The sequence below is a fragment of the Marmota marmota genome, unplaced genomic scaffold (genome assembly GCF_001458135.2).
Source record: "Marmota marmota marmota unplaced genomic scaffold, marMar, whole genome shotgun sequence".
Lineage (NCBI taxonomy): Eukaryota > Metazoa > Chordata > Mammalia > Rodentia > Sciuridae > Marmota > Marmota marmota.
The window spans coordinates 38,294,836-38,321,586 of record NW_026000229.1 but is presented as its reverse complement, the minus strand read 5'-3'; the positions used below and the strand labels follow the sequence as shown (position 1 = coordinate 38,321,586).

Here is a 26,751-nt window from a genome sequence, read left to right as displayed (position 1 = left end):
ACCCAAAAAAAAAAAAAAAAGAAAGAAAAGAAAAAGAAACCACTCTATGTTCTATCAATTTTTAACTTGAGATCAGCACTGTTTCTTATCCTTTTAACATGGTTGTCCTTCAGAATATTGTGTCCATTCCTCTGTCTTCCAAAAGTGCTTCAATAGACCCTGTTTGTTTAGGAAAGAGTTGCAAGATACTATTTTACTACCTTCGCTGTTTCACCCCAGTTAACCAAAGAAAAAATCATTCACAAAGTGTGGCAACATTCCATCTGTAGTTACAGTTTTATTTGTTGGTTCTGGGTAAGAGCTCAGACTCTGGAGCCAGACAGCTGGGTCACATCTCCTACTCCTTCTTGGCTGAGGGACTGAGACACCCTGCCCTTGCTGTGAGTATCAGATGAGTTAACACCTGTAAAGAGCTTCAAACCCTTCCTAGCACTTGACTGAATCGATGTTAGTTCTCTGCCTGAATGAGAACTTTCCACATTTCATCCTTTTTTAAAAAATATTTATTTTTTTTATTGTAGTTGGACACAGTACCTTTATTTATTTTTATGCGGTGCTGAGGATCGAACCCAGGGCCTCGCATGTACTATGTGAGCACTCTACGGCTGAGCCACAACGCCAGCCCCATTTCATCCTTTTTGTTCAAAGTCAGACCTAGCATTTGCCTTTTCCACTTATGACTACTATGTTGCCCAAATGATTGGTTTAGAGAATTTCATTGTTTTAAGTGGGATCTTGGTGGTGTAAAATCTCATTTATTTATAAGAATGCGATTTATTCTGGTCAGACTTTAAATTTTTTCTGATCAAGATCTGTTGTCATGTCACATTAATGTCATAGTTGAGTTGGAGGTGATACACTTCAGAAACCCAACAGGGCAAGTGTAGGGATGGTCATTGCAGCTTTTATGTATGTATATATGTATATGTATATATATCAACACATATACAAACACACACATATATGAAATAATTGTAAATAATAATAGGAGAATGTGTAAATGAATTCTAGTAGGTTCATGCATCTACAAAAATCAATAACAAATCTTTAAGTACTGGCTTAGAAAGATCTCTAAAACACATGATTGAAAGAGAAAAGCAAGTTAGCGAGGATGCAGGGGAAAAAGGTACACTCATCCACTGCTGGTGGGACTGCAAATTGGTGCAGCCAATATGGAAAGCAGTATGGAGATTTCTTGGAAAATTGGGAATGGAACCACCATTTCACACAGCTATCCCTCTCCTCAGTCTATACCCAAAGGACTTAAAAACAGCATACTACAGGATTAGATGAATGGATTAAAAAATGTGGCATATATACACAATGGAATATTACTCAGCAATAAAAGAGAATAAAATCATGGCATTTTCAGGTAAATGGATGGAGTTAGAGAAGATAATGCTAAGTGAAGTTAGCCAATCCCCAAAAAAAACAAATGCTGTATGTTTTCTTTTATGTAAGGAGGCTGATTCATAGTGGGATAGGGAGAGGGAGCATGGGAGGAATAGACGAACTCTAGATAGGGCAGGGGGGTTGGAGGGGAAGGGAGGGGGAATGGGGTAATTAATGATGGTGGAATGTGAGAACCATTATTATCCAAAGTACAGGTTTTTTGTTCAAAGTCAGACCTAGCATTTGCCTTTTCCACTTATGGCTACTATGTTGCCCAAATGATTGGTTTAGAGAATTTCATTGTTTTAAGTGGGATCTTGATGGTATAAAATCTCATTTATTTATAAGAATACAATTTATTCTGGGCAGGCTTTAAATTTTTTACAAAGTACAGGTATGAAGACACAAATTGGTGTGAATATACTATGTATACAACCAGAGATATGAAAAATTGTGCTGTATATATGTAATAAGAATTGTAATGCATTCCGCTGTCATATATATTTTATACACACACACACACACACACACACACACACACACACAGAAAAGCAAGTTAAAGAATAATATGTACAGGATGATGCTGCCCCAAAATATCAATACATTAGCTGGGCACAGTAGAACACACCTGTAATCTCAGTTTCTTGGGAGGCTGAGGAAGGAGGATCACCAGATGGAGGCTTGCCTGGGTAACTTAGTGAGACCCTGTCTCAAAGTAAAATTAAAAGGGCTGGGGATGTATCTCAGTGGTAGAGTGACCCTGGCCAGGTTCAATCCCTAATACTACCAAAAATAGTTAATTAAATGTAATTTTTTAAAATACAGTATTATTTTGGGTGGTTGTGTGTTTATTTATATAAATGCATAAAAGAGTCTAAGGATGTACAGTCAGAGGAGGGAAGACCTGGAGAGAGGAAGGATTTGGTCAAAGACTATCATTATCAATCATGTTTTAATATTTGCAAGGGAAAGGTATTTATGCTTACTAATATAATTGAAATGAATTTTAAATTTAGGGGGAGATAAAGAATCTTACACAAACTGTTTTACTGGAATCTTGTCTTTTCCGGGTCTTTTCCTACCTTGAGTGTTTTTTTAGTGCAGTGTCATAAAAAGTAAAATGTTGTCCTTCATGATAGTTGTTGTCACCACTTTATAGGTTTTAAGTCAAGTTCTGGGCTTAAGTGTATTGTTTATAATTAGGGCCAAGTGCTACCAAGTGGTACCACTAGAGTCATTGTTATAAATGCCACAGTTTAGCTTACTGAGAACAGTGGTTCTTAGGTTTTAGCTTGAGTTAAAGCATCTAGGAGGGAAAATTTTAAAAAAATTGTTTTTGTGGGCTGGGGATATAGCTCAGTTGGTAGAGTGCTTGCCTCACATGTACAAGGCCCTGGATTCAATCCCCAGCACCACAAAAAAATAAAAATAAAATAAAATAATAGAAAATTATTTTTATTTATTAGAACATTAAATGCTGAGTTAGTATATTAAAGACTGAGGATTAAGAGAAAGTATATGGTAAGCATGGACTGTAGCACAGGCCTATAATCAAGGTACTTGAGAGGCTGAGACAGGAGGGTCACAAGTTTGTGGCCAGCTGTGCTGGGAATATAGCTCAGTGATAGAGTGCCTCTGGGTTCAGTCTCCAGCACTGGGAAAGAAGGAAGGTATTCAGGAGGGAGGAAAGGAGGGAGGAAGGAAAAGAAGGGAAGGAGGGAGGGAGGGAGATATGGGACTTTTAAAGTATTCCTAATTGTTACCAACACACTTGATGTGTATAGGCTTCATCTGAAGTTTATCAAACTGGTCCCCTACCCCAGCTGATTTACTTTGCCTTTAGAAAGATTTATTTATAACTAATTTTTAGAAAGACTTAATTAAGCATGGCAAGTTTTTAAATTGTTAATGGGATTGAAAATTCCTAGCCTACTTATACTATACTACTATCTGAAATTTAAAAAAATTTGTTCATGCCTCTAAAGAAACTGCACGTTTTTTGTTTGTTTGTTTTTGTTTTTGTTTTTCAAATTCTCTACTTGCACGTAGCCTAGTACTCACATGTAGATTCTGTAGGGATATTTGTTGATTTATATTCACATATATGTATATTTTGGTCCATAAATAACATGAATTCTCTAATGTGTATTTTTTAAAAATAAACCCATAGCTAAGTTAGTGTTTATTTTGTGTGTTGCTGAGATTCTCCCTTCCTTCTCACTGAGGTGTGTTTGCTTGGATGACAAGGAAAGATGGAGCCCTCAGCAGCTGTTGAAACATGGCTTTATAAACCCTCAGCCAAAAATGCCTTTAGTGGAACAAAGTCCCGAAGGTGAGTCTCTTGCCATCCTTCTTTGATACCCTGTTTAACATTAAATTATTTTGAAAGTATTCATAAACCTAAAACTGGAAGGGGCTGCATGGATTATCTGTTTTATTCTGAGCTACACATACATTTATGTTCAGCAATAAGCAGTCCCTGTGTGCATGGGACTGTTTTCCCAGCCTGAGTTTTCCAGTCCCTATGATAAAGTGTCCATTGGTGTAGCCTCTATGAGTATTTAATCGTCCTTCCTGTTTTGTTACCCTTATTGCTGTGTAACTGGATTTTTTGCTGACACTTACGTAGCAGATTAAAGAACCTCGGTAGTGCCTAGGCTAGGAGACCTGGGTTGGGGTCTGGCTCTGTAGTTCCATCACTTACTCTCTGCTCTACTTATCCCCTCCCATAAAATGGGCTAATTATATTTTTCTACCTATTTTAAGGAAGGCAAGATGAGGGAAAGTATACAAGGGCCACTCAAGCAAGAGGTACTTTTTTACACACCCCCTTTTGCCAGTGCTAATATCCCTGTTGGATTTTCTAGCTCTTCCTGTATTTTCAATGCAATCATTTTTTTCTTAGATTCTGGAGGACAAGATTATGTTGAGACTGTTATACCTAGCAGCCAGCTTCCCAGTGCTGCATTCTTCAGTGAGACACAGAGACAGTTTTCCCGGTATTTCATTGAGTTTGAAGAATTACAGCTTCTCGGCAAAGGAGCTTTTGGAGCAGTCATCAAGGTGTGACACATAGTTGGCCCCAGTCCCTTTTAGAATTTCTTCTGTTCCATTCTGCAGACTTACAGGCTTGACTTCTATTTTGAGGTTGGGGAGGGAAGTGAATGGGACTATTTGAAACTGTGATCACCTTTATCTTCCTGAAGCTAAAGTTGCCCTAGGCACATTAAGAGTGCTTCTTTCTCCTGTCCTTGCTTGGCCGGAGCCTTAACGTGAAAAACACAGTGCTTCAAGTGGAGCCAAGACCTCTAGATAAAGAACATTTTTGTATGCTTTGGTTCAGGAAGAAAATTGTTCTCTTTTTCTCCCATTTGCTGTTAGAGTTGCTGTAGAGAAAAGGATTCCAAAGTTAGAACAGAGATGGAATTCATGCTGGGAGATGGCCCCAGATGGCTTTGATGGCTTTTATTTCCCAGCTCTTATTGAGATGGAAAATTAGTGACATGTTATTAAGGTACGCTGGTGTTAGGTCTTCCTTTCTTCATTTCAGTCTCTTTGGGTGACTTATTATCTGCCCCTGATAGAAAGAGGTTTTAGTTATTTTTATATAATGTAAGAGTTGTTTTTTTTAAAAACTTTGGGAAACACAGATTAATATTGTATTATAAAGTACATATAAAGCACATGCCATCTTTCACATATGAGGATGACCCACCATTAGTGGATCATGTGTCTTGTTTAGGATTTTCAGAATATTATGAAGAAGCAGTACTCTTACTGTAAAAGGCCTCTACACTAAAAAAAAGAATTTTTTTACAGTAAAAGAATTTTCCTACAGTAAAAAAAACAATCTTAATTAAACAAGATAAGTGTCCTGATCAGAAAGATCATGGTTTGTCATTTTTGATCAAGTACTTCAGCTTCTTTATATTTTTAGATTATTGAATTAAAATATTAACAAAGTTCATTTCCTTTTAAGTACTTAAAAAATATTTGTAACCTCATACAATAAGAGAATCTTCATACCTTTCGCCCCACATTTTTCCTGCAGTTTCTCCTTTGGAGAACTCACACACCTCTGTATTTCTATCTCTGAGTATGAGAGTCTGCTCAGTAATCTAGCATTTTGTTAGCATTTGGATTCTTTACTGTTTCTACACCTTTTCAATTTAATAAATGAACTCCTCTATGAAAATTTCCAGCAAGCTCCACACCTAAGTCAGTGACTTAGAGTATACTTGGTGTATATGAGGCATAAGATTGAAAGCACCACGACATTCTCTATTAATGTGGCAGCCAGGGAACACAGGACTATTATTTTTCAGAGCACATTCCATATTTCAGGTTGTGTTCCAGGTGGCTCTACAGACCTCATCTTTTGATCACAAGACATTCTTTTTTTTTTAAACATTTATTTTTTAGTTATAGGTGGATACAATCTCTTTATTTTATTTTTATGTGGTGCTAAGGATTGAACCCAGTGCCTCACGCATTGGAGGCAAGCACTCTTCCTCTGAGCCACAATCCCAGCCCTCACAAGACATTCTTATGGGATAGATGTAATCTCCATTTCCAGTTGAGGGAATTGAGGCTCAGAGAAGTTACATAATTTGCCTGAGGTTATACATATCTACTAAGAAATGAAACCTGGCAGGAAGCAGAGAGAAAGAGAGAAGCCAGGAGACAAAATATATAATCCCTGAGGGCATGCCTTCAGTAATCTCCTTCTGTCAGCCATACCCTACCTTCCTATAATTTCTACTCAATACAGCAGTAACCTGATAACAGCTGTTGGAAGCAGGTCACTGAGGGCATGCCCTTGGGGATTATATATCTTGTCCCCTGGCTCTCTCTCTCTCTCTCTCTCTCTCTCTCTCTCTCTCTCTCTCTCTCTCTCTCTCTCTTTTCTTCCTACTTGGTTTCATCTCTTAGTAGATATGTATAACTTCAGGCAAACTTTGAAATTATTAATCCATCAAATGGATTAATCCACTGATTAGGTTATAACTCTCATAATCTGATCCTTTCACCTTTGTTCATTCCTGCATTGTCACATAAGCTTTTTGGGAGGACACCTCAAATCAAAACCATAACACCTAGCCTCTTCCTCCTTGGCAGTGCTGGTACTTCCTGATAACAAAAATACTATTTTGTAAGTAAGAAAATTGAGTCTTAAGGAAAAAAGTAACTTGCCCAAATCGACAGCTTTATAAAATTAAGAATTAGCCATTTGCTTTTTAGTCTGTTAAAATTTCTGGAGTTTACTTTGTTTTGAGTGCTTTAAATATAAAAAGAGCAGAAACTAAAATCATCATCTGAACTTACACTGGCTTTAGAAAATAATTTTTATTTTAAAACCAAAATTTATTTAAAATTTAAATAGTAGATAAGACATTAGAAGAACAGGGAACTAATTGTCAGTAAAATCAATGATGTGAATGAAAGCTACATTTTACCCAGGATCTTTTAGCACATTTGGTACATTCTGATCTATGTAAGCTGTTACTAAATTTGAGTGTAAAAACTTTCTGTAGTATAAGAGTTTCAACCTTGTAGTTCTTGACTGTAGCTGTTGGTTCTCAGAACTCCGGTTTCTCTTCGGGAGGGAATGGGGCCATGCCAGCTAAATGCCAGTTTGAGCAAGGTTATGGGCCTTACCTGGGTCTCTTCCCCTTGCTGTATGGTAGGTCCAAAACAAGCTGGATGGCTGCTGCTACGCTGTGAAGCGCATCCCCATCAACCCAGCCAGTAGGCACTTCCGCAGGATCAAGGGCGAGGTGACACTGCTGTCGCGCTTGCACCATGAGAACATCGTGCGCTACTACAATGCCTGGATTGAGCGGCATGAGCGACCAGCGGGCCCAGGGACACCACCTCCAGACTCAAGACCCCTGGCCCAGGATGGACAAGCTGCACATGGGCAGCCAGAAAGTGACACCAACAAGCTGGACAGCTTGGAGGCTGCCGCGCCACCTCCCATCCTCACCAGCTCAGTGGAGTGGAGCACATCAGCTGAGCGCTCATCCAACGCCTGCTTCCCTGTAGCTGGCCCAGGCTCCAGCAGTGATGAGGATGATGATGAGGATGAACATGATGGTGTCTTCTCACAGTCCTTCCTGTAAGGAGCACAGGGCTTACATGCACAGGCGTGGGCACCAGCCAGGCAGCGTGGATGTGCCCCCGTCATTAGTCCCCACCAAGCCCATGCCAGGGGAAAGGGCAATAATTTAGAAAACTGGAAATATTGACAATGTTAAGAAATGGACCCAGTACGTCAAATGCAATCCAAAGGAATTTTTTTCCACTATCTTCAGAAGATCTCCAAAATCTAAGCACTGGAGAAAGGAAAACAGAAATTACTTGTAGCATTTAAAACATTTAAGAAAATTTCTTAAAGGGCATTGCTTTAAATAGGCATTCAACTTCATGGAGCATTTAAGAACTAATTTGGAATCGGCATAGTGGTGCAGGCCTGTAATCCCAGCTATTCAGTTAGATGAGACAGGTGGATCACAAGTTCCAGGCCAGCCTGGACAACTTAGCCAGAACCTGTCTCGCAAATAAAAATATTAGGGCTGAGGATGAAGGTCATTGGTAGAGAACCTATCTAGTACAGGGAAGTCCTGTGTTCAATGTACAGTAACACACACACACACACAGAACTAATTTGAAGTCTTAATACAATACCAACTGCAGTTCCCAAGAAAGTACCAAATGAATAATTATAACCCTACACTAAACTTTATTCATCTCAGAATCCTGGCCATTTACCTTCATGGTTTTATTTCATCACATCCAGTTGGGTACAATTTATCATAACTCTTAGCTATGACATTTGTTTTAAGAGACTTAATTTCGCTAATTTTCAAGAGTTATATATGTTTTGCATAATAGGGAAGTACAAATCCACATGGTGATATGTACAGATTTATGCCATGGAGTCATAATATAATGTCTCTAGCCTCTTTTGCTTTCTATTAATTTGAATGTCAATTTTTAGAATTATTACAGGGATTTTGATTTCTTTAGCACTTTTCTGTTTCTTTTTAAGACCTGCATCAGATTCTGAAAGTGATATCATCTTTGACCATGAAGATGAGAACAGTAAAAGTCAGAATCAGGTAAATATATAAAAATTATACTATTTTATTCATCAGAGTAGGTATGTAAGGAAACTATTATCTGATGTTATAAACCTTGGGTAAAATACTAAAGCCTTAATCTGATATGTAAATACCAATTTTAAAACATGATCATTCATTTAAAATGTTTTACTTGTGTTTTTCGTAAGTCTATATATAACAGAGCATACTGATCTTTAGTATTGAGAAGTAAATCAAGACACTACCTCTAACAAATAAAAATTTTAAAAGTTTCCTAGCGGGTTTGAGAAAATTTTATATGATTGGGGATGAGAATTGAATATAAATTAATTAACTAAACAGTCTCATCATGGAATTACCTTGATCTCTCCCTTGTCAATTACTCTTAATTTCTTATTTTCATAAACTATCCTCTAGTTTTAAGTCTGTAATGACCCTGTAGTGAGTTATAATATCAATTTAGAATATTATAACCAGACATTTTATTTTTAATACTATAGAGAACACAAAGCTGCACACTTAAAGTAAACTTCATTTCTGGACTTGTCTCATAAGTATGTGTACTGGGTGTGACATAAAACATTTCTTCATGTGATTCATGGTTTTGAAAGTTTGAAAAACATTGCTGCAGGCCTTGGACCCGACCCATAGTTCTGCATCTTCCTCTGCCCAGGCCAGCAGAGCCTTCTATAGTGGTGCCTAGGACTTGGGTCAAGCTTTCTAAGTGTGTATTCATAGCAGATAAAAGTATACATGTGAACTCTCTTAGATAAGCAGTTAAGTTGACTTGGAGCTTATTTGAATGAATTAGTTATTGTGCTTTTTGTAAGTACTTCCCTTATCAAGTAAAATCACCTTAAGTTCCTCTCAATTTAAATTACTTACTATAAATTTAATCAGGGTAAGAGCATAAACAAGGACTGGGGTGTGGCTCAGGGTAGAGTACTCACCTAGCACTTGCAAGGCCCTGGGTTGGATCCTCAGCACCACATAAAAATAAATAAATAAAATAAAGGTATTATGTCCAACTATAACTAAAAAAAAAAAAATTTAAAAAGAGCATATGTAATCTAACCTACTGCCAAAACAAAGTTGTTTGGTTTTGGTTTTAGTGGTATGCATTTAATTATTATGAAGACAACAATTTTTTTTTTTACATTTATTATTACAATTTTAGCATAAAAGACACAAATCAGAACCAGACACAAGGTAAAGTTTGGGAGCATCTCAAATGCAAAGCTTCCCTGCCATATTAATTTAAAATATATCTTAATATATTTTATGTCCTCATGGAATCAGAGCCCCTCATCCTCCCACCCGGCCATGTGCTCAACCTGGAAGCCCCACGAAGCCTCCATGTCCAGATATCTTATTGAAATTCCATCAGGTAGTTAGAATTGACTAAATCATTGGCCACACAATTGAATCCTTAGCAACGGTGAGGAGCTAAATTCAGTGAAATCCTATCTCAAAATAAAATACAAAATAGGGCTGGAGATGTGGCTCAGTGGAGTTCCCCTGAGTTCAAACCCTGGTACAAAATATATATATATATATATAAATCCTTCCTCATAAAAAATGTAAATTGAATGGTCAGATGGTGTCTAAAGCCTTTTTTATCCCCAGGACCCGTACTTTGCCCTCCCCTCCTTCCCTTCCCGGAAGCCACCTGACTCAAGGTCACAACCTTCTCATCATATCCTGAGTCATCTCATCTCTTAGCACAGATTTAGGGGGACCCCAAATTTATGCTCCTGATTTTTCTTGGTTATGAGCAACATGACATGAGCATTCTAACTGATGGGTTGGAGCTGCCAAGAGATTAATATTCTTCTATAGATAATCCCCCAGAGTATAGTGTATTTCCAGAGCAAGCAGAGCTCTTTTTTTCCCTTTCAATAATGGAAAAAATGCCAGGCGCAGTGGCACACACCTGTAATCCCAGCAGCTTGGGAGGCTGAGACAGGAGGATCACAAGTTCAAAGCCAGCCTTAGCAACAGTGAGGAACTAAGTTCAGTGAGACCCTGTCTCAAAATAAAATACAAAATAGGGCTGGGGATGTGGCTCAGTAGAGTGCCCCTGAGTTCAGTTCCTGGTACAAATATATATATATATTGAAAATTCCTTCCTCATAAAAAATGTAAATTGAATGGTCAGATGGTGACTAGCCCCTTTTTTATACTTAGGGTTTAAAGTATTTAAATACATCTATGAGAAGAAAAATACTTTTTTTAAAAAAGGTATTAAAAAGAAAATTAGCAGTAGGTTGGCCCTGTGGAGGTAAGACAAGAGGATCATTTGTTGTAAGTGGCAGCTGAGTGCTTGTTCTTTGAGGGCATAGATCAGAGGGCAGTATTCTCTTTAATAGTCTGGTCACATTTAAATTGCTTTAGCTAATTCCCACCAAAGGAAGGCATTACATTAGCACTGAAGCCCTAAAATAATAGCATATATACATTCTACCTTTCTCATCCTTAGGTCATCAATAGTGAAGAATTAACTTGACAAGGAATCGTTCTATGGATTGCACAACTTTAAAACCTCCTGATTTCCTTTTCCCCATCATCATTCTGTGTAGCAACAGACTTACGAGCTACATAGAAGATTCTGGTTATAGCAAACTTTCCTTAAAACCACATTAAGCTTCTATAGGCGTTGGATGAGTTGTATCACTGACTTCCTCCTAGAGTACCAGGATAGCTTGTGGGGAGAGGGGAGGTATTTGATGGTGTGATGGTCCTGTTTAACTTCAGCCCCCAGTTTGAGTTCTCATATGTTCCTCTTGGGTTAGGATGAGGACTACAATGAAATTAACAGTTGCCATGAAAGTGAGCCATCGGTGACAACTGAAGCTGTGCACTATCTGTATATACAGGTGAGGCCTTGTGACCCACAAGTCTAATCCAACTTATGTCTGTTTTTGTTTGGCTTGTAAGCCAAGAATGGCTTTTATGTTTTTGAGTGGTTATTTTAAAAAATCAAAAGGGAAATAATATTCTGTGACATATTTATAATGTTTTGCTCTTGACTTGAAGGTCATAATGTACAAATAAAAACTAATGACATCATTGGATTAATTAGCCCTTCTTGGAAATTTGAGTTTGCAGTTTATAAGACAATAAATAAAATTTTACTGCACTCTGAATTTTCATATTATTTGTAATAAGAATTTAAGCAAATAAATCTTTTTTAAAATAACCAATTATATAAAAAATAAATATGAGTAGGAATGGAAGCTTAGTAGTAAAGCACTCACTTAGCACATGCAAGGGTTTACTCCTCAACACAGAAAAAAAATTAAATTTTTAATGATTATTTTGGGGTGCTAAGATTATACATATTTGCTCCCAGTGTTGTTTTTGTTTGCTTGCTTACCATTTTTGTGTGTGCTGGAGATGGAACCCAGGGCCTAGTGCCTGCTAAAAATGCACTCTACCACTGAGCTACATTTTTACACCCCAAAATATTTTTTGAAGTATTTTTTTTAAAATACTTCTTTTCAGTGTAAAAAAATCACGTCTTTCCTATAACTGTTTAGAATCCATATCACAAATTTTTAAATAGATGATTACATTAATTGCAGTTAACCTCCTTAATTTATGCTTTGCAACCAAGTCCTTCCTGGTCTGTTCTTGTCTGCAGATGGAGTACTGTGAAAAGAGTACTTTACGTGACACCATTGACCAGGGGTTGTATCGAGACACCATCAGATTGTGGAGACTTTTTCGAGAGATTCTGGATGGATTGGCTTATATCCATGAGAAAGTAAACTTTACAATATTTTGTGTCCAAAACTGACATTTACATAAATTTATGACTAAATTTAAAAATTCAAAGGTGAAAATGGAGAAAAATATAGAAAACTTTGTATATTGTTTCGTAGGACAAAGTATCAAAAGCTAAAGAAATAGTACCAGGTATCAAAGTTCAAAGAAAACATTGAAGGTTAGGACAGGGATTAGCACACTATGACTCTCTTAATACCTCTTTTTCTTAGTTCTGTAACCTAAAACTGGCTTTTGTATCTTTAGGTAGTTATTTAAAAATCAAAATTATAATATTTCATAACAGAATTCAAATTTCATTGTCCATCAATGAAGTTTCATTGGAACAAAGCCAGGCTCATTTGCTTACATATTGCCTGTGACTGTTCTGCTGTAACAGCAGATTTGAGTAGTTACAACAAAGATTATACAGCTTGAAATGCCTATAACTTATTACCTGGTCCTTTATAGAAAGTTTGCCAAACTGCTGAATGAGGAAAAAATATTTGATCATATATGGAATATAGAAGATAATTCCTTGATTGGTTTAGAATAAAATACCAGTGTGGTTGATACATACCAAATTTGATCCTAACAATTAGTGCTGCCCTTTCTGGAAATAAAAAGAAACTAGAAAAACATCTGGCAAGGAGAAGAATAAGAGTCTTTTAGTAACATAGCTTGCTATGTGTATAAAATGTTATTTTAAAGCTAGAAATTGCTATTATGATGTAAATGCTAAAGGGCCTAGCTTCAAACTGAAATATTGCATTTTTTTTTAATTTTTTTTTTTTTTTAGTGAGATAGACCTTTATTTTATTAATTTTATGTGGTGCTGAGAATCAAACCCAGTGCCTCATACATGCCAGGCAAGTGCTACCGCTGAGCCCCAGTCCCAGCCCCACTGCTTACATTTTCTAAATGGGATTGTCTAATGTATTAGCTAGTGTAAATATATTAATTTTTTTTCTTTGCCTCAATTTTCATGAACTCAAAATGTTTTTACTATGCGAAGAAGCCAGGCCTGTAATTTATACGACTAATTTATAAATAATTTGTTGGAAGCAGAAATTTCTAAGTTTGGAAATAAAAATGAGTTCTAATGAAGTCCATTAATTATTTTTTGTATTATAGGACATGAAACTATAAGTATTATGATAAGCCATTAGGAAGAGGAGAAAGCTGGATTCATTTAACGTAATCACTGAGTATCTACTGTGTGTACTGGGGATGCAAAGTGAATTGTTAGAATTACCATGGAAGAATGAATGAATTGGCACTTGTAAATGTTGGTAAAATTCGAAATTATGGCATTTGCCATTAATGAATGGAGCTGGAAAAAATCATGCTAAGAGAAATAAGCCAATCCCAAAAAACAAAGGCTGAATGTTTTCTCTGATATGAGGATGCTAATTCACAATGAAGGTGCGGGCAGCTAGGGAAGAATAGAGTTACTTTAGATTAGGTAGAGGGGAGTGAAGGGAGAGAAGGGGATATGGGAGTAGGAAAGATAGTAGAATAAATCAGACATTATTACCCTATATACATATATAAACTATATGACCAGTGGGATTCTAAATCATGTACAACCAGAAGAATGAGAAATTATACTCCATCTATGTATGATGTATCAAAGTGCATTCTATTGTCATGTATAACTAATTAGAACAAATAAAAAAATTTGAATGAGTAGAGAAAAGCAATAATGTCCTAGGCAGGGGAAATAATACAAAGAAAGGAATAGAAAAGGAATAAAAGTGGTATGTCTCACTGACCAGAACCAGGGTTTTGTGATGCAGCAGAGTGAAAGATAATTTGATGAACTCAGTGGAAGGAACCTTGGGTGCCACAGGGAGCCATTTGGATTTCACTTGATCAGGACAACCACAGATGAAAGAGGGAGATTTTGGAGAGATTACCAGACAATTGGGAGACATTCCAGAGACCAGATTCCTGGACTATGGTGGTCTGAGAGAAGACCTAACCCAGTTTGCATCACTAGGCTGGCCTTTCAGATTAGAAAACAGGTATAAGTATAAACTATGCAAGTGAAGCAATCATTAGATTCTTGACTTTCTTAATACAGGGAATGATACACCGGGATTTGAAGCCTGTCAACATATTTTTGGATTCTGATGACCATGTAAAAATAGGTGATTTTGGCTTGGCAACAGATCATCTAGCCTTTGCTGTGAGTATTTTAATAATTAGACTATACTTGAAAGTAGACCCAGGTTCCTTGATAACAACAGGTTATCAGGTTGCCTGAACCCTGCCATGCAACTATGAAGGCATATACTGCAAGTGATCTTGTAGGCTTTGAAATTGTAATTATGTTTTAATAAGTGCCTTCCACTTGAGGGATACAAAATTATTGGCTGTGAATGATATTTAGGTTAAAGGCATACAGTACTTTATGAAATAATTTGGTATTTTGGTCTGCCATGCTTTATACTTAAGTCTTTAGCTTGGGAAAGTGAGGCTCAAAAACATTAAACACTGGGATAACCCAGCCCTAAACAACATATAACTCAAAAGATATTTGTTCTTCACAACATTGTAGTGACTTAAAATACAAAGCTAATTAATGTGAGGTGAGCAAAGTACTGATATAAGAGTAAAAGATAGGGGGAAATTAACATAGATTCGTGAGAATCAAGAAGGAGGATCACAATTTCAAAGCTAGCCTCAGCAAAAGCAAGGCACTAAGCAACTTAGTGAGCCCCTGTCTCTAAGTAAAATATAAAATAGGGCTGGGTTGTGGCTCAGGAAAAAGATAGACTGTCTAGATAGAGTGCAATAGTGTGTACCTTTAGTCCCAGCTGCTCTAGTGGCTAAGGTGAGAGGATTGCTTGAGCTCAGGAGTTCAAGACCAGCCTGGGCAACCTAGTAAGACCCTGTAACCACCCACCCACCCCAAAAGAAAGAAAGACTATACAACAACATTCAACTTGGGAGTCCAGCAGACCAAGTTGAAGACAGGGCCTAGTGACATCAGGACAGGGTATTTCATCATAACCAAAGCTGTGGGTGAGCAGATGTGATTGTTTGAAGACCACATGTTCTGATTGGCTCAAAGTGTAAGGTGTAGTAGAGAGTAAGAAAAAATGCTGGAAGGTTCTCTGGCCTTCAGTGCCAGAGTTTTACTTAACATCATTAGCCAAAGGTATTAGGCACTGTGTTAGTCACCTTTTTATCACTATGACCAAAATAAATGACAAGAACTACTTAGAGGAGGAAAAGGTTTTTTGGACTTATGATTTCAGATGTTTAGTTCATGGTTGGCTGGTTTCCACTTCTCTGGACCTGAATTTAGACAGAAGATCCTGGCAGAAGGACATAGTGGAAGAATGCTGCTCAGCCCATGACAAATAGGGAGTGGAAGAGAGCAAGCAAGACACTTGGGACAAATTATAAATCCCAAGGGACATATCTCCCAGTTACCTACTTCCTCCAGCCACACCCTACCTGCCCACAATTAGTCCATTCAAATTATTAATCCATGAAATTGATTAATCCACTGATTAAGTTATGGTTCTCATAATTAATCATTTTGCCTTCTGGAGTTTTGGGGGGCTATGTCATAGCCAACATAAGAGGAACCGAAATCTCTAAAAATGCAGTTCATTCCAAGGGTAGTTGGAGAAAGAAAATAGGATTTGGATTGATTGATGGTAAAAACAATCACAGGGGCTAAATAAATAAGAAGGTAAGGTTAGAAGAAATGGAGAGAGCCAGGTGCAGTGGTGCCTGTGACTCAGGAAGTTGAGGCAGGAAGATTGGAAGTTCCAGGACAGCCTGAGCGCAACTTAGGGAGACCTTGTCTCAAAATAAAAAATACGAAGGACTGTGGATGTAGCTCAGTGATAGAGTACTTGCCTAGCATTCAGGAAGCCTAGGTTCAATACCCTATACTACAAGAAGGAGGAGAGGGAGGGGAAAGACGGAAGACAGATAGTAGAACAGGGAAGGGCAGGTGTTGAAAAATGCTAAGGCCAAGGAGGGGCAGATGATGGGATCTTGATCCCAAACTAAAGATTATACCTCAACTTCTGGAGGTGTAGGGAGGTAGATGACCAGAGGCTCTGCAGTCTCGCTGACCTGGACTAGAATCCTATTGTTGCCACTGCTTTTGGTACAACCTTGGGCAAATTTTAAGCCTCTCAGAACCTCATAGTGCACCTAATACTAGTTCCTGCCTCAAAGAATTTTCAGCAAAATAAAATCAGAATACAGGTAAAGCGCCTGGAACATGGTCTGGCACTAAGAATGGTGAAGAAGCTGTTATTGATAGCCATGCTTGTAATAGGAACCAGCAGACGGATGTCATAACAGTAGTGATTAAAGTGTTGCATGAGACAGCGCTTCAGAGATATATAAAAGGTGAAGCCATTTAGAGATGTTAGCAGTGAGTGACAGTGAAACAGATTTGGTGACCTGGTGCAAGGAAGAGTCAAAAACTGATTCTGAAAAAGTAGTAGCAGAGTAGCAGTGGGAAAGTTTAGAAAGTAGATGTTTTGTTTTGTAGTACTAGGAATTGAGCCCAGTGGTACTCTGCTACTGAGCTACATCCCAGGCCCTTTTTGTTTTTAGACAGGGTCCCACTAAGTTGCTAAGGCTGGCCTGGAACTTTCTTTCGATCCTCTTGTATCAGCATCCTGAGTAGCTGGGATTACTACTGGCATCCACCTCCTTACCCAGCTTGTTGTTCTCTTACTCTTCCTAGTAAATAACTAAAACAAAACATTTAAACTCATAAAAGCATTATTATAATTATTCTGATTTTCATGTAATGTTTTTTCAATGTATCTTCATTTAGAAATGGACAAGCTACTCCTATTGCTATAACATTTGAATTTGCTAATTGGCTTACTTTTGTTTTTAGGCTGATGGGAAACAAGATGATCAAGCAGGAGATCACTTGATAAAATCAGACCCTTCAGGTAAATCCAGAAGACTGAATTTTTTATTCATGTATTTAAAAGCAGACCACAACATTTCTTTAACCTGAGTCTTTACTCAGGTTTACTTGTAAAGACTCTATTCTAAAGCAAATTTTAATTGCTCACTAAATTAACAAAATTATGAAAATGCCTTAATTTTTTTCCTTGTCACTGTGTTAATTGTTTTTCAGCACTTTAAGGACTTCAGTTAATAGAATAATTGGCTCCCACATGCAAACAGCTCTTTGTCCGACACTAGTGGTCATGTGAAATTCTCTGGGGCCTGGTTGGTCTAGGGTCTTCTCTCTGCCCAGTCCCTCCTTGACAACAGCAAAGACAGGGTGTTTGGACATACGTAACTATGCTTACTGTTCAATTCACACTGCTTTCTCCTTTAAGTGCTGCAGACGTTTAATAGATCAGGCCCCACTCATAAGAAATATTCTTTCTTTTTCTCTTTCTTTCTTTTTTATTTTTTTAATAATTTGCTGTATCTTTAAGTCCAAATACTGGAAAGCTTTCCTTCTGGTTTCCTCCACACAGGCCATTTGACTGGGATGGTTGGCACTGCTTTGTACGTAAGCCCAGAGGTCCAAGGAAGCACCAAGTCTGCATACAACCAGGTACAGAGCTTTTAGGAAAGGGAAAGTTCTCAAGAGAGAAATAATAGTAAGAACATAAAAATCACAGCATTAATTACCAGCTGAAATAGGAGCCAATTCATGCTCCAGGTAGGACATGTGGTTACTGAGGGCATGGACTAAAGCAGGCACTGTTAATGCCAGGAGCGTGTAGTCCATCCATCCATCCAAAGAAACTGAGCTAACCCCTGTCCTAAGAATACAGTGGCCCCAGTCCTCCGGGAGTTTATCCAGTGGTGACTAAAACAGACAATAAACATATAAGAAAAGGAATAATCACAAATTATAATAAGGGCTATTTTTGCACCGAAGCAAAAATAAGAGTCAAGTTATAAGTCAACATCTTGTCTTTAGGGAGCATCTTCTCTAAATAAATTGATCAGAGAAGGCCTCCCTAAAAGGATGACATTTAGGATTATGGAATTTATTTGAAGTGCACAGGAAGCCACTGAAGAATCACAAGCAGAAAGTTCACTCCAGCTGTGCTAGACACTCTGCAGAAGTCCAGGGGGAGAACTGGTGACTGTCACTGAAGTGGTAGCAATAGAAATGGAGAAAGTTGTGCTACAATAGAGGGGAAATGAGAGATTTTCCTAATGGACTAGATGTTTGAAGGGGAAAAAGTTGAGGTTCAGGTTTTCTGCCTGGAGAACCTGGGTGAAAGGATAGTTGACTAAAGTGAGGAAATGTGGGCAAAGAGATAGGGAAGGGGAAGAAGATGGTAGAAAATTTTAGTATGAGGTATGTAAGTTAGAAATGCCTGATGAGGAATCTAATTTAGATGGACAGAGGTTATTAGAGACCCAAGATTTGAGTTCAGAGAGAAGATCAAAGTCAAAGGTATAAATTTAAGGATTGTCAGAACATAGATGGGATTTAAAGCCATGAGACTGAGATCACCCAGGGCTAAAGTATAAATGCAAAATTTTAAAAATACATCAGCCAGGCAATGTATATAAAAGCAAATCGTCAGGATTGCATTGGAAACTCAAGCCTGGGTTTTATGCTGACGGAAGCATTGAGCAGCAGTGCAGAGTTGAAACAGACCACAGTGGGAGGTCTGTTACCAGAGAGAAGAGGGGAGTAGGAGGGTACACACCATGGGTACCTTAGGGTCATTTTTCTGAGGTAAGTGGAAGATTTTTATGAAATCTTCAAAAGTGCTTTGTCCTTTGGCCTGTCAATTCTACCTTTAGATTCATCTAAAGGAAACAACTAGGGAAGGGTAATATGAAAGTGGTTCATCACAGTGTTGTTTCATATAATAAAAAAATAACAGTGTCTGAAAATTGGGATCTATTTCATTAACTATAAGACTTCATGTAATTGAATACTTCATGACATTAACATCACATTTTAGAAACCCATTTTAGAAAAGTGGTAATAATATTAAAAATATTCTCACTCTATTAAGTGAATAAAAGAAACAGTAATGTGGTTCTGGTTTTATAGTATGTACATGTATGAATATTTAAAAACAAAAAGTGGGATTTAGGGAGATCACTGTTTTACCCTTGGCATTTTCCAGCCAGACATGTAGGAAATGACAAATGGATATTTGTATTTAAGACTTTGAACATGACTGGGGATAAGTCAGGAGGTCCTCCTACTCTTTTTTCCTTTCCCTCTTTTGGTACTGGAGACCTAGTCCAAGGGTTTTTAACCACTGCGCCACATCTCTACTAGCCCTTGTAATTATTTTTTATTTTGAGACAGGGTCTTGCTGAGGAGCTAAGGCTGGCCTGAAACTAGTAATACTCAGCCTCCTTAGTCACTGAGATTAGAGGCAAGCACCATCCTGCTTGGCCTCCTACTCCTCTTTGAATCCACATTCATTTAAGAGGATTTTTTGAGAGTGGGCTTTCTCTCTCCTGGCACCTGATAAAGAGTAGTCTTTGCAAGCTGATTATGGCTGGCTTCCTGAGGGACACACCATCCCACTCAGTTGTACTTCTTAGGCCCTGCATAGATTTTTAGTACACTAACTTACCCTTTTGCTTTTTTTTTTCTTCTTCTCCTTTTTATTATTGCCATTTATTTTTTGTCTTTTTGTATTCATTATTTAATAATTATCTTGAGTTTTATCTCTTTAGTGTCTTTGGGTTCACTCTATTTTCTTTCTCTGGCCTTTTGTTGTTTATGTTGTTGTTATTTCCCAATTTATTGAGGTATGAATAATAAATAAAATTATGTATATTTAAAGTATACAGTGTGGAGCTGGGGCTGTAGCTCAGTGGTAGCACACTTGTCTGGCATGTGTAAGGCACTGGGTTCAATCCTCAGCACCACATACAAATAAATAAAAATATTGTGTGTCCACCTCCAACTAAAAAAATATGTTAAAAAAAATAAGCAAATATGTAAAGTGTATGGTGTGATTTTTTTTCCCCTCCAGGGATTGAACTCAGGAGCACTCAATCCCTAAGCCACATCCCGGCCCTATTTTGTATTTTATTTAGATACAGGGTCCTACTGAGTTGCTTAATGCTTTGCAATTGCTGAGGCTGGCTTTGAACTCATCATGATCCTCATGTCTCAGCCTCTTGAGGTGGTGGGTTTACAGGCATGCACCACCGCTTTCAGCAGTGTGTGATGTTTTAATATTCATATACATTGTGAAATTATTACCACAATCAAGCTAAACATCCATCTCCTCACCCAGTTAACTGTTTTGTGTGTGTGTGTGTGTGTGTGTGTGTGTGTGTGTGTGTGTGGAGGTGGTGAGAACACTTGAGATCTACTCTCAGCAAATTTCAAAAATACAATACATTATAGTCACCATGCTGTATGTTAGAGCTCATTATAAGAATTTATTCATCTTATAAGTGCAAGCTTGTACCCTTTAATCAACATCTCCCTTTTCCCCCAATCCATAGCCCCTGGTAAACTACTATTCTACCTTGTTACTGTGAGTTGGATTTTTAATTCAGTTTCCACATAAAAGTGAGATCTTTCAGTATTTATCTTTCTGTTTGGCTTATTTTACTTAATATAATGTCCTCCAGGTTCATCCATGTTATCCCAAATGACAGGATTTCCTTCTTTTTAAAGCTTTATAAAATTCTGTTATTTCTCTTTCTCTCCCTCCCTCCCCCCTCTCTCTTTCTCTCTCTCTGTGTGTGTGTGTGTGTATGTGTGTGTGTGTGTGTGTGTAGAGAGAGAGAGAGAGACCACATTTTCTTTGTTCATTCATCTGTCCACTGACATATTGATACCAACTCGACTGTTATGAATGATGCTGCAATGCACATAAGCATGCAGATATCTCTGAGACAGTGATATTCTTTCCTTTGGGTATATACCAGAAGTGGTATTGCTGTATCACATGGTAGTTCTCTACCATGTGATACAGCATACAAAGCAGGTAATTTTCTGATGCTTTTAATGTTTTGAAGAGCCTTCATCCTGTTTTCCATATCAGCTGTATCAATTTACATTCCCAGCAACAGTGCACAAGAGCTCCCTTTTCTCCACATCCTCACGTTTATTATCTTTCAACTTTTTGTTTTGGGGGTTTTTTGTTTTTTGGTTTTTGATGTTATTGTTGTAGACTGACACAATACCTTTATTTTAGTTATTTTTATGTGGTGCTGAGGATTGAACCCAGTGCCTCACATGTGCTAGGCAGGCACTCTACCACTCAGCCACAACCTCAGCCCTCAACTTTTTATAATAGCCATCCTAATAAGTGTGAGGTAATACCTCATTATGGTTTTAATTTGTATTTCCCTGGTGATTAGTGGCGATGTGTATCTTTTTATATATCTGTTGGCCATTTGTACATCTTCTTTGGGAAATTTTCTGCTCAGAAAAAAAATGTGAACATTTTCCTTTGCTGAGTTGTATGAGATCCTTACATTTTTTTCATATTAGCCTCTTATCAGGTGTATGTTTTGCAAACATTTTCCCCATTCTACAGGTTGCCTTTTAATTTATTTTTCCTCTTTAATTGTATTTCCATATTTTGCTGGGATTAATCACATGATCTTTCAGTTGTACCTTTCTTCTATCCTCACTGGTATGGCTTTGTAGTCAATAGCTGACCTTTACTATCAGCAGCAGATTTTGGTCTGTTTCACTTTTGAAATGATTCGTGAAGATGCAAAATAAAGCAGATTTCTTTTTTATGTGACAGTGCTGGGGATTGAATCCAGGACAAGGAGCATGTAAGGCAAATATTCTGAGCTATATTCCCAGCCAAAGCATATTATGGCAAGTCTTGGTTGTTCTTTCCCTTTAGCCGTTATTTTCAGTCTTTAGCCAGGCATTATCTATGTGTATAGATAAACTGATTACAGTTACTTTTCAAAAAAAATATTGAGCAAAATTATGCCAAATATTTTACTGTGAACCAAATAATCTTTATACCTGTAATGGTTTAGAAAAAAATAGTCAAATTTTTCCAGTGTGACTTGTTTTGCACTTACACAAACTTTATTTCAGCTAACAGTGCTGATTCTATAATTCTCTGGTAAATTATACTTTCATATAAAGTATCTCTAAATACAATTCTTTTTTCCCCTCAGAAAGTGGATCTCTTCAGCCTGGGAATTATCTTCTTTGAGATGTCCTATCACCCCATGGTGACAGCCTCAGAAAGGATCTTTGTTCTTAACCAACTTAGAGATGTATGTATCAGGTGTTTGATGCATAAATTTCTAGTAACCTCAGTCTTAGCATGGAGATTAGAATTTGAGGCAGGATATTTTCCTGGCATTTATAATATAGAAGAGGTTGTCCAACTATAATGATTTACTTGCTGAGACATGCCAAGCTAACTAGTTCTCCCTTTGCAGTGAAATGTTTTCTCAACAAGAGAAGTTGCCTCATTTAAGTTGCTAAAATAGCAAATTTGTGTAACCAAAGACTATCAGCACTTAGTATGGTCTGTTGATCTGTCTTCTGCACTTCTAATAAGTAGAAATCCACTCTGCTTACATGTCTCCAATAATGATAAATTTCCCCAGTGTTGTTTGTTTTTGGAAAGCTTGGAGAAATTGCTAGATTATAGTTATTATTTTTAAGTTAGTCTGAGAGATTTAATCTTAACATTAAAACAAAAGAATCTAAAAGTTTTTGTATGCTATCAGTGCAGTTATTAGTGTGTGGGAATGGGTTTAAGAATAAGGAATGTTTAGTTGTAGAAAAGAAAAATTCATGCTGAATGGACTTGGTATAGTGAGACCTAAAGAAAACTACCATGATCAAAAGTTAATATAGTCTGTGAAAATATCAGCCACTGAATTGTTTTCCCCAGTGAAATTTCCATTTGTCTTCTTGAGATTAATCCTTACCTCTTTTACTGCCTGAGCTAAAAAGGATTAACATTGCAGTGTGTGAGGTCAAAGGTGCCCTTTAACGGCATTAAAGTGAAAGTGCAAAGTAAGGTTTGGGCAATGGTAATTTAAGATTCACATATCCATAAGCAAGAGATCTGGAGAGCCTTCTTCCTCCTTGCCAAGCAAAGCAAAGCAGGAGTATTCACTAAATTAAATGTCATACACTGTAACTAAGTATTCTTCTCTAGGTATTTTGGAAAGTAATTGCATTCTTTTATTGTCAGTGCAGTATGGAAAGCTGTAATGAAAAAGTAGATAAAGTGCTTACTATCACCTTGCCTTGATCAGAATGCTCTTAGCTGATTATGTCTTTGATGAAGTAACTTTCTTCAGTTTAAAATTCATGCTTCCTCCTTCATTTCAAGAATATATAAACCATCAAATTAATGTTATAATTTAGGTCCTATATACCAGACCTTTTGGAGACATAGTGGTTTTAATGTTGTTTTTTTCTTACTTTGTATTAGCAGTTTGATAGGGGCTATTTGACTTTTTTCAGCTATTTGTTTAATAACTGCTCTTTCTGTCTCTGAAACCATTAGATTTTTAAATACTTTGTCCTTGGAGGAGGTACTTTCTAGAACCTAGGCTGTCATTTAGGTGAAGTTTGTATAAAAATAATGTGTATATACATGAAAAAGTGAGCATCAGGCTTCAAGAAGGTGTCTCCTCAATCTTTCCCTGTTAGCAGATTTTAATTTCTCTATTTGGTTTTCTTACTTATGGTGAATAAATGCTTTCACAATGGCAGTTTTCCAAGCACTTCCTGATTTGAATATAATATTCTTATAGCCCACATCCCCCAAGTTTCCAGAAGACTTCAGTGATGGAGAGCATACAAAGCAGGTAATTTTCTGATGCTTTAATTGCTGTCTTCAGACTTGGGCTTTAATTACTGTTTTTCTTCTTTTTCAATTAGTAATCTTCTGCTACTCATTCTCTTGTGTCCTGGGAACAATATGGGAGAAAGTATCAAAAGATGAAACACTTAAAATGTTATTGGATTTGAAATACACTGTAAAAATGCTAAGGGCTGGTGGAGAAAATTAACAAACTACAGGGTTCTTTTGTGTGATTCATTGTATTTTTGAAGTGCTATTTGGACCCTTAGCTTGCCTATTGAGGGTGTGGGGGGTGGAGAAAATACATTTACAGCTCATTGTTTTAGATAAAACTTGGGACTTTAAGACAAAAATACAATTTAAAACTGTAATTCTGTTCTGTTTTATGGGTGAAATAACTTACTTTGTGGGGAAGTGTTGGACTTTTTTTAGATAATCTGATTGACAGAATTTTAAAGCAAGATAATTTCTCCCACAGAACATAAATATCTGAGTGTGTGGGTGTTATGTATTTCACGTCATAAAATAATACTGGCATCCAGCTAATGTGAAAGAATAGTAGCAAATTAATGTATTGTACTTCTGTTATGCCTTTCTTCTTTGTTCAGTTGGTTGTCTTGGTGGAGCCTGCAGTGATTGATTCTTTCATATGGAAGTTTGTCCCTTAAACTGACTTTTATTGACAATTATGGTCAAGGCAAAAATCCTTTAAATGATGAATATTGAGAACAGAAACATAGAACACTGTAAAAATTTGCTATTTCTTGCTTATTGGTTATGTCTGGATAGACATGCTACTTCTCTAGACTTTAATTTTTCTCACCTATAAAATAAAGAGAGTCAGTATGCTTTATTTATATTAACACTAACATTCTATCATTTGGTAATATTTATCATGGCATTTATTTATGGCAATAGGGACCCACTCTACCACATCTATTTAGTTAGTGAAGAACCATTAGAAAACACATTGAGTTGTTTTTCCGCTTCTTTTGTTAGCTGTTAGTAATGATTTGAATTGAGCCCCTTGTTTTGGTTTCTGGGTATCATAACTAAATGTTTATTTCATAGTCTTTTCCTATAGCATGCTACTTTAGTCAGCTTTTTCGCTGCTGTGTCTAAAGGACCAACCAAAACAACTATAGAGGAGAAAAGGTATTCAGGGATTCACGGTTTCAGAGGTCTCCATCCTAAGACAGCAGGCTGTATTCCTTGGAGCTCGAGGTGAGGCTAAACATCATGGCAGAGTGTGTGGCAAAAGGAAACAGCTCCCATGGTGATCAGAAAGCAGAGAGAGAGTCCACTCTCCCAACACAAAATATATGTGCCATAGCCACACCCCCTGATGAACCAATTTCTGCAGTTATGACCCTACCTGCCTCAAGTTACCAAAGTTAATCCTATTAGGGATTAATTCACTGATTAGGTTAAGGCTATAGCCTAATCATTTCTCCTCCAAACCATCTTGCATTGTCTCACACATGAGCTTTTTGGGGATACCTTACATCCAAACCATAACACATGATTAGTCCTATTTAGTACTTTTTTTTTTTTCAGTACCAGGAATTGAGCCCAGGGGCACTTTACCACTGAGGCACATCCCCAGCCCTTTTTCATATTCATACTTTATCTTGAGACAGGGTCTCACTGAGTTCCTTAAGGCCTGGCTTTGAACTTGAAATCCTCCTGCTTCAGCCTTCTGGGGCAATGGAATTATAGGTGTATGCCACCGCACCTGGCTTATTCAGTACTTTAACATGGTGACAGCTATAGTGGCCTAGGAACTTTATTAAACAACCAAAATGACAGCAACCATGTAAACCATTTCTCATAATGAGGATTATTGTCCTATCATCAACTCTGTATTAGGTTCCCTTGAGCCTTTGAGTTAGGCATGTATTAAAGTGACACTAAACCAAACCACACAAACCACAACCAAACCACCTTCCATGTCACTGCATTTCATCTCAAAGGAGGGAACACGGGAAATGCTGATAGACTGAGTATTACATAATTTTTGTCACACACAGAAATTTAGCAGTAAAATAGGGTCTATTATGCTGAATGAGGTATCATTGTTTTTACCTGTTTTACATAACTTTTTCTTAAAAGTTGAATCATATCAGTTCCTATCTTTATAATATAAAACTCCTATATTACATGAAAAGTAATTACGGGTGTTTTTATTTCACACTAAAACAGGAGTGGAAGTAATTTAGAAAAGATATATAGTAGGAAAATGCTTAATAAAATACATCTAAAAATTAAGAGTTTCTTTTTGGCGGAAGAGGGAGGTGACTGGGGATTGAACTCAGGGGCACTCAACCACTAAGCCACATCCCCAGCCCTTTTTTGTATTTTATTTAGAGACAAGGTCTCACTGAGTTGCTTAGGACCTCACGAAGTTGCTAAGGCCGTCTTTGAATTCACAATCCACCTGCCTCAGCCTCCTAAGCCGCTGGGATTATAGGCATGCACCACCACGCCCAACTAAAAATTGAGGCTTTCTGATCTCAAATGTTCATCTAACGTTTTTAAATAAATCCTGTTATGAACAAGAGGATTAAGAATTGTTAAGCAACCTTTCCAAGTTTTAGATTTTCTTCAAGAGGCTCCCTGCTATGGGAGTATAACCAATAAATAGCATAAATTGAGAGAATTCGAGGGAATGATTGATATCAGTACAAATAACACAAATGGAGAAGAAAAAATAAAACAGTATGTTT

The 26,751-nt window shown here is 37.3% G+C and overlaps 1 protein-coding gene and 1 long non-coding RNA gene across 8 annotated transcripts in view; one reads left to right on the top strand and one right to left on the bottom strand.

Annotated features, from left to right (window-relative positions):
- Eif2ak4 (eukaryotic translation initiation factor 2 alpha kinase 4) overlaps positions 1-26,751 on the top strand; it is a 103,930-nt gene that overhangs the window by 42,926 nt on the left and 34,253 nt on the right. For 6 of the 7 annotated variants that reach the window (XM_048793304.1, XM_048793303.1, XM_048793302.1 and 3 more), the window contains 12 exons: positions 3,618-3,724; positions 4,159-4,203; positions 4,298-4,455; positions 7,080-7,510; positions 8,444-8,513; positions 11,288-11,371; positions 12,139-12,261; positions 14,347-14,451; positions 17,146-17,203; positions 17,747-17,826; positions 22,371-22,472; positions 23,976-24,029. In XM_048793304.1, coding sequence (XP_048649261.1) covers positions 3,618-3,724; positions 4,159-4,203; positions 4,298-4,455; positions 7,080-7,510; positions 8,444-8,513; positions 11,288-11,371; positions 12,139-12,261; positions 14,347-14,451; positions 17,146-17,203; positions 17,747-17,826; positions 22,371-22,472; positions 23,976-24,029 — 1,417 coding nt within the window. The remainder of the gene's footprint in view (positions 1-3,617; positions 3,725-4,158; positions 4,204-4,297; positions 4,456-7,079; positions 7,511-8,443; positions 8,514-11,287; positions 11,372-12,138; positions 12,262-14,346; positions 14,452-17,145; positions 17,204-17,746; positions 17,827-22,370; positions 22,473-23,975; positions 24,030-26,751) is intronic. The other variant, XM_015480841.2, reaches the window with a different exon arrangement.
- LOC125613342 overlaps positions 24,031-26,751 on the bottom strand; it is a 31,948-nt gene continuing 29,227 nt past the window's right edge. The window contains exon 2 of the long non-coding RNA XR_007343878.1: positions 24,031-24,131. This is a non-coding gene — a long non-coding RNA (uncharacterized LOC125613342). The remainder of the gene's footprint in view (positions 24,132-26,751) is intronic.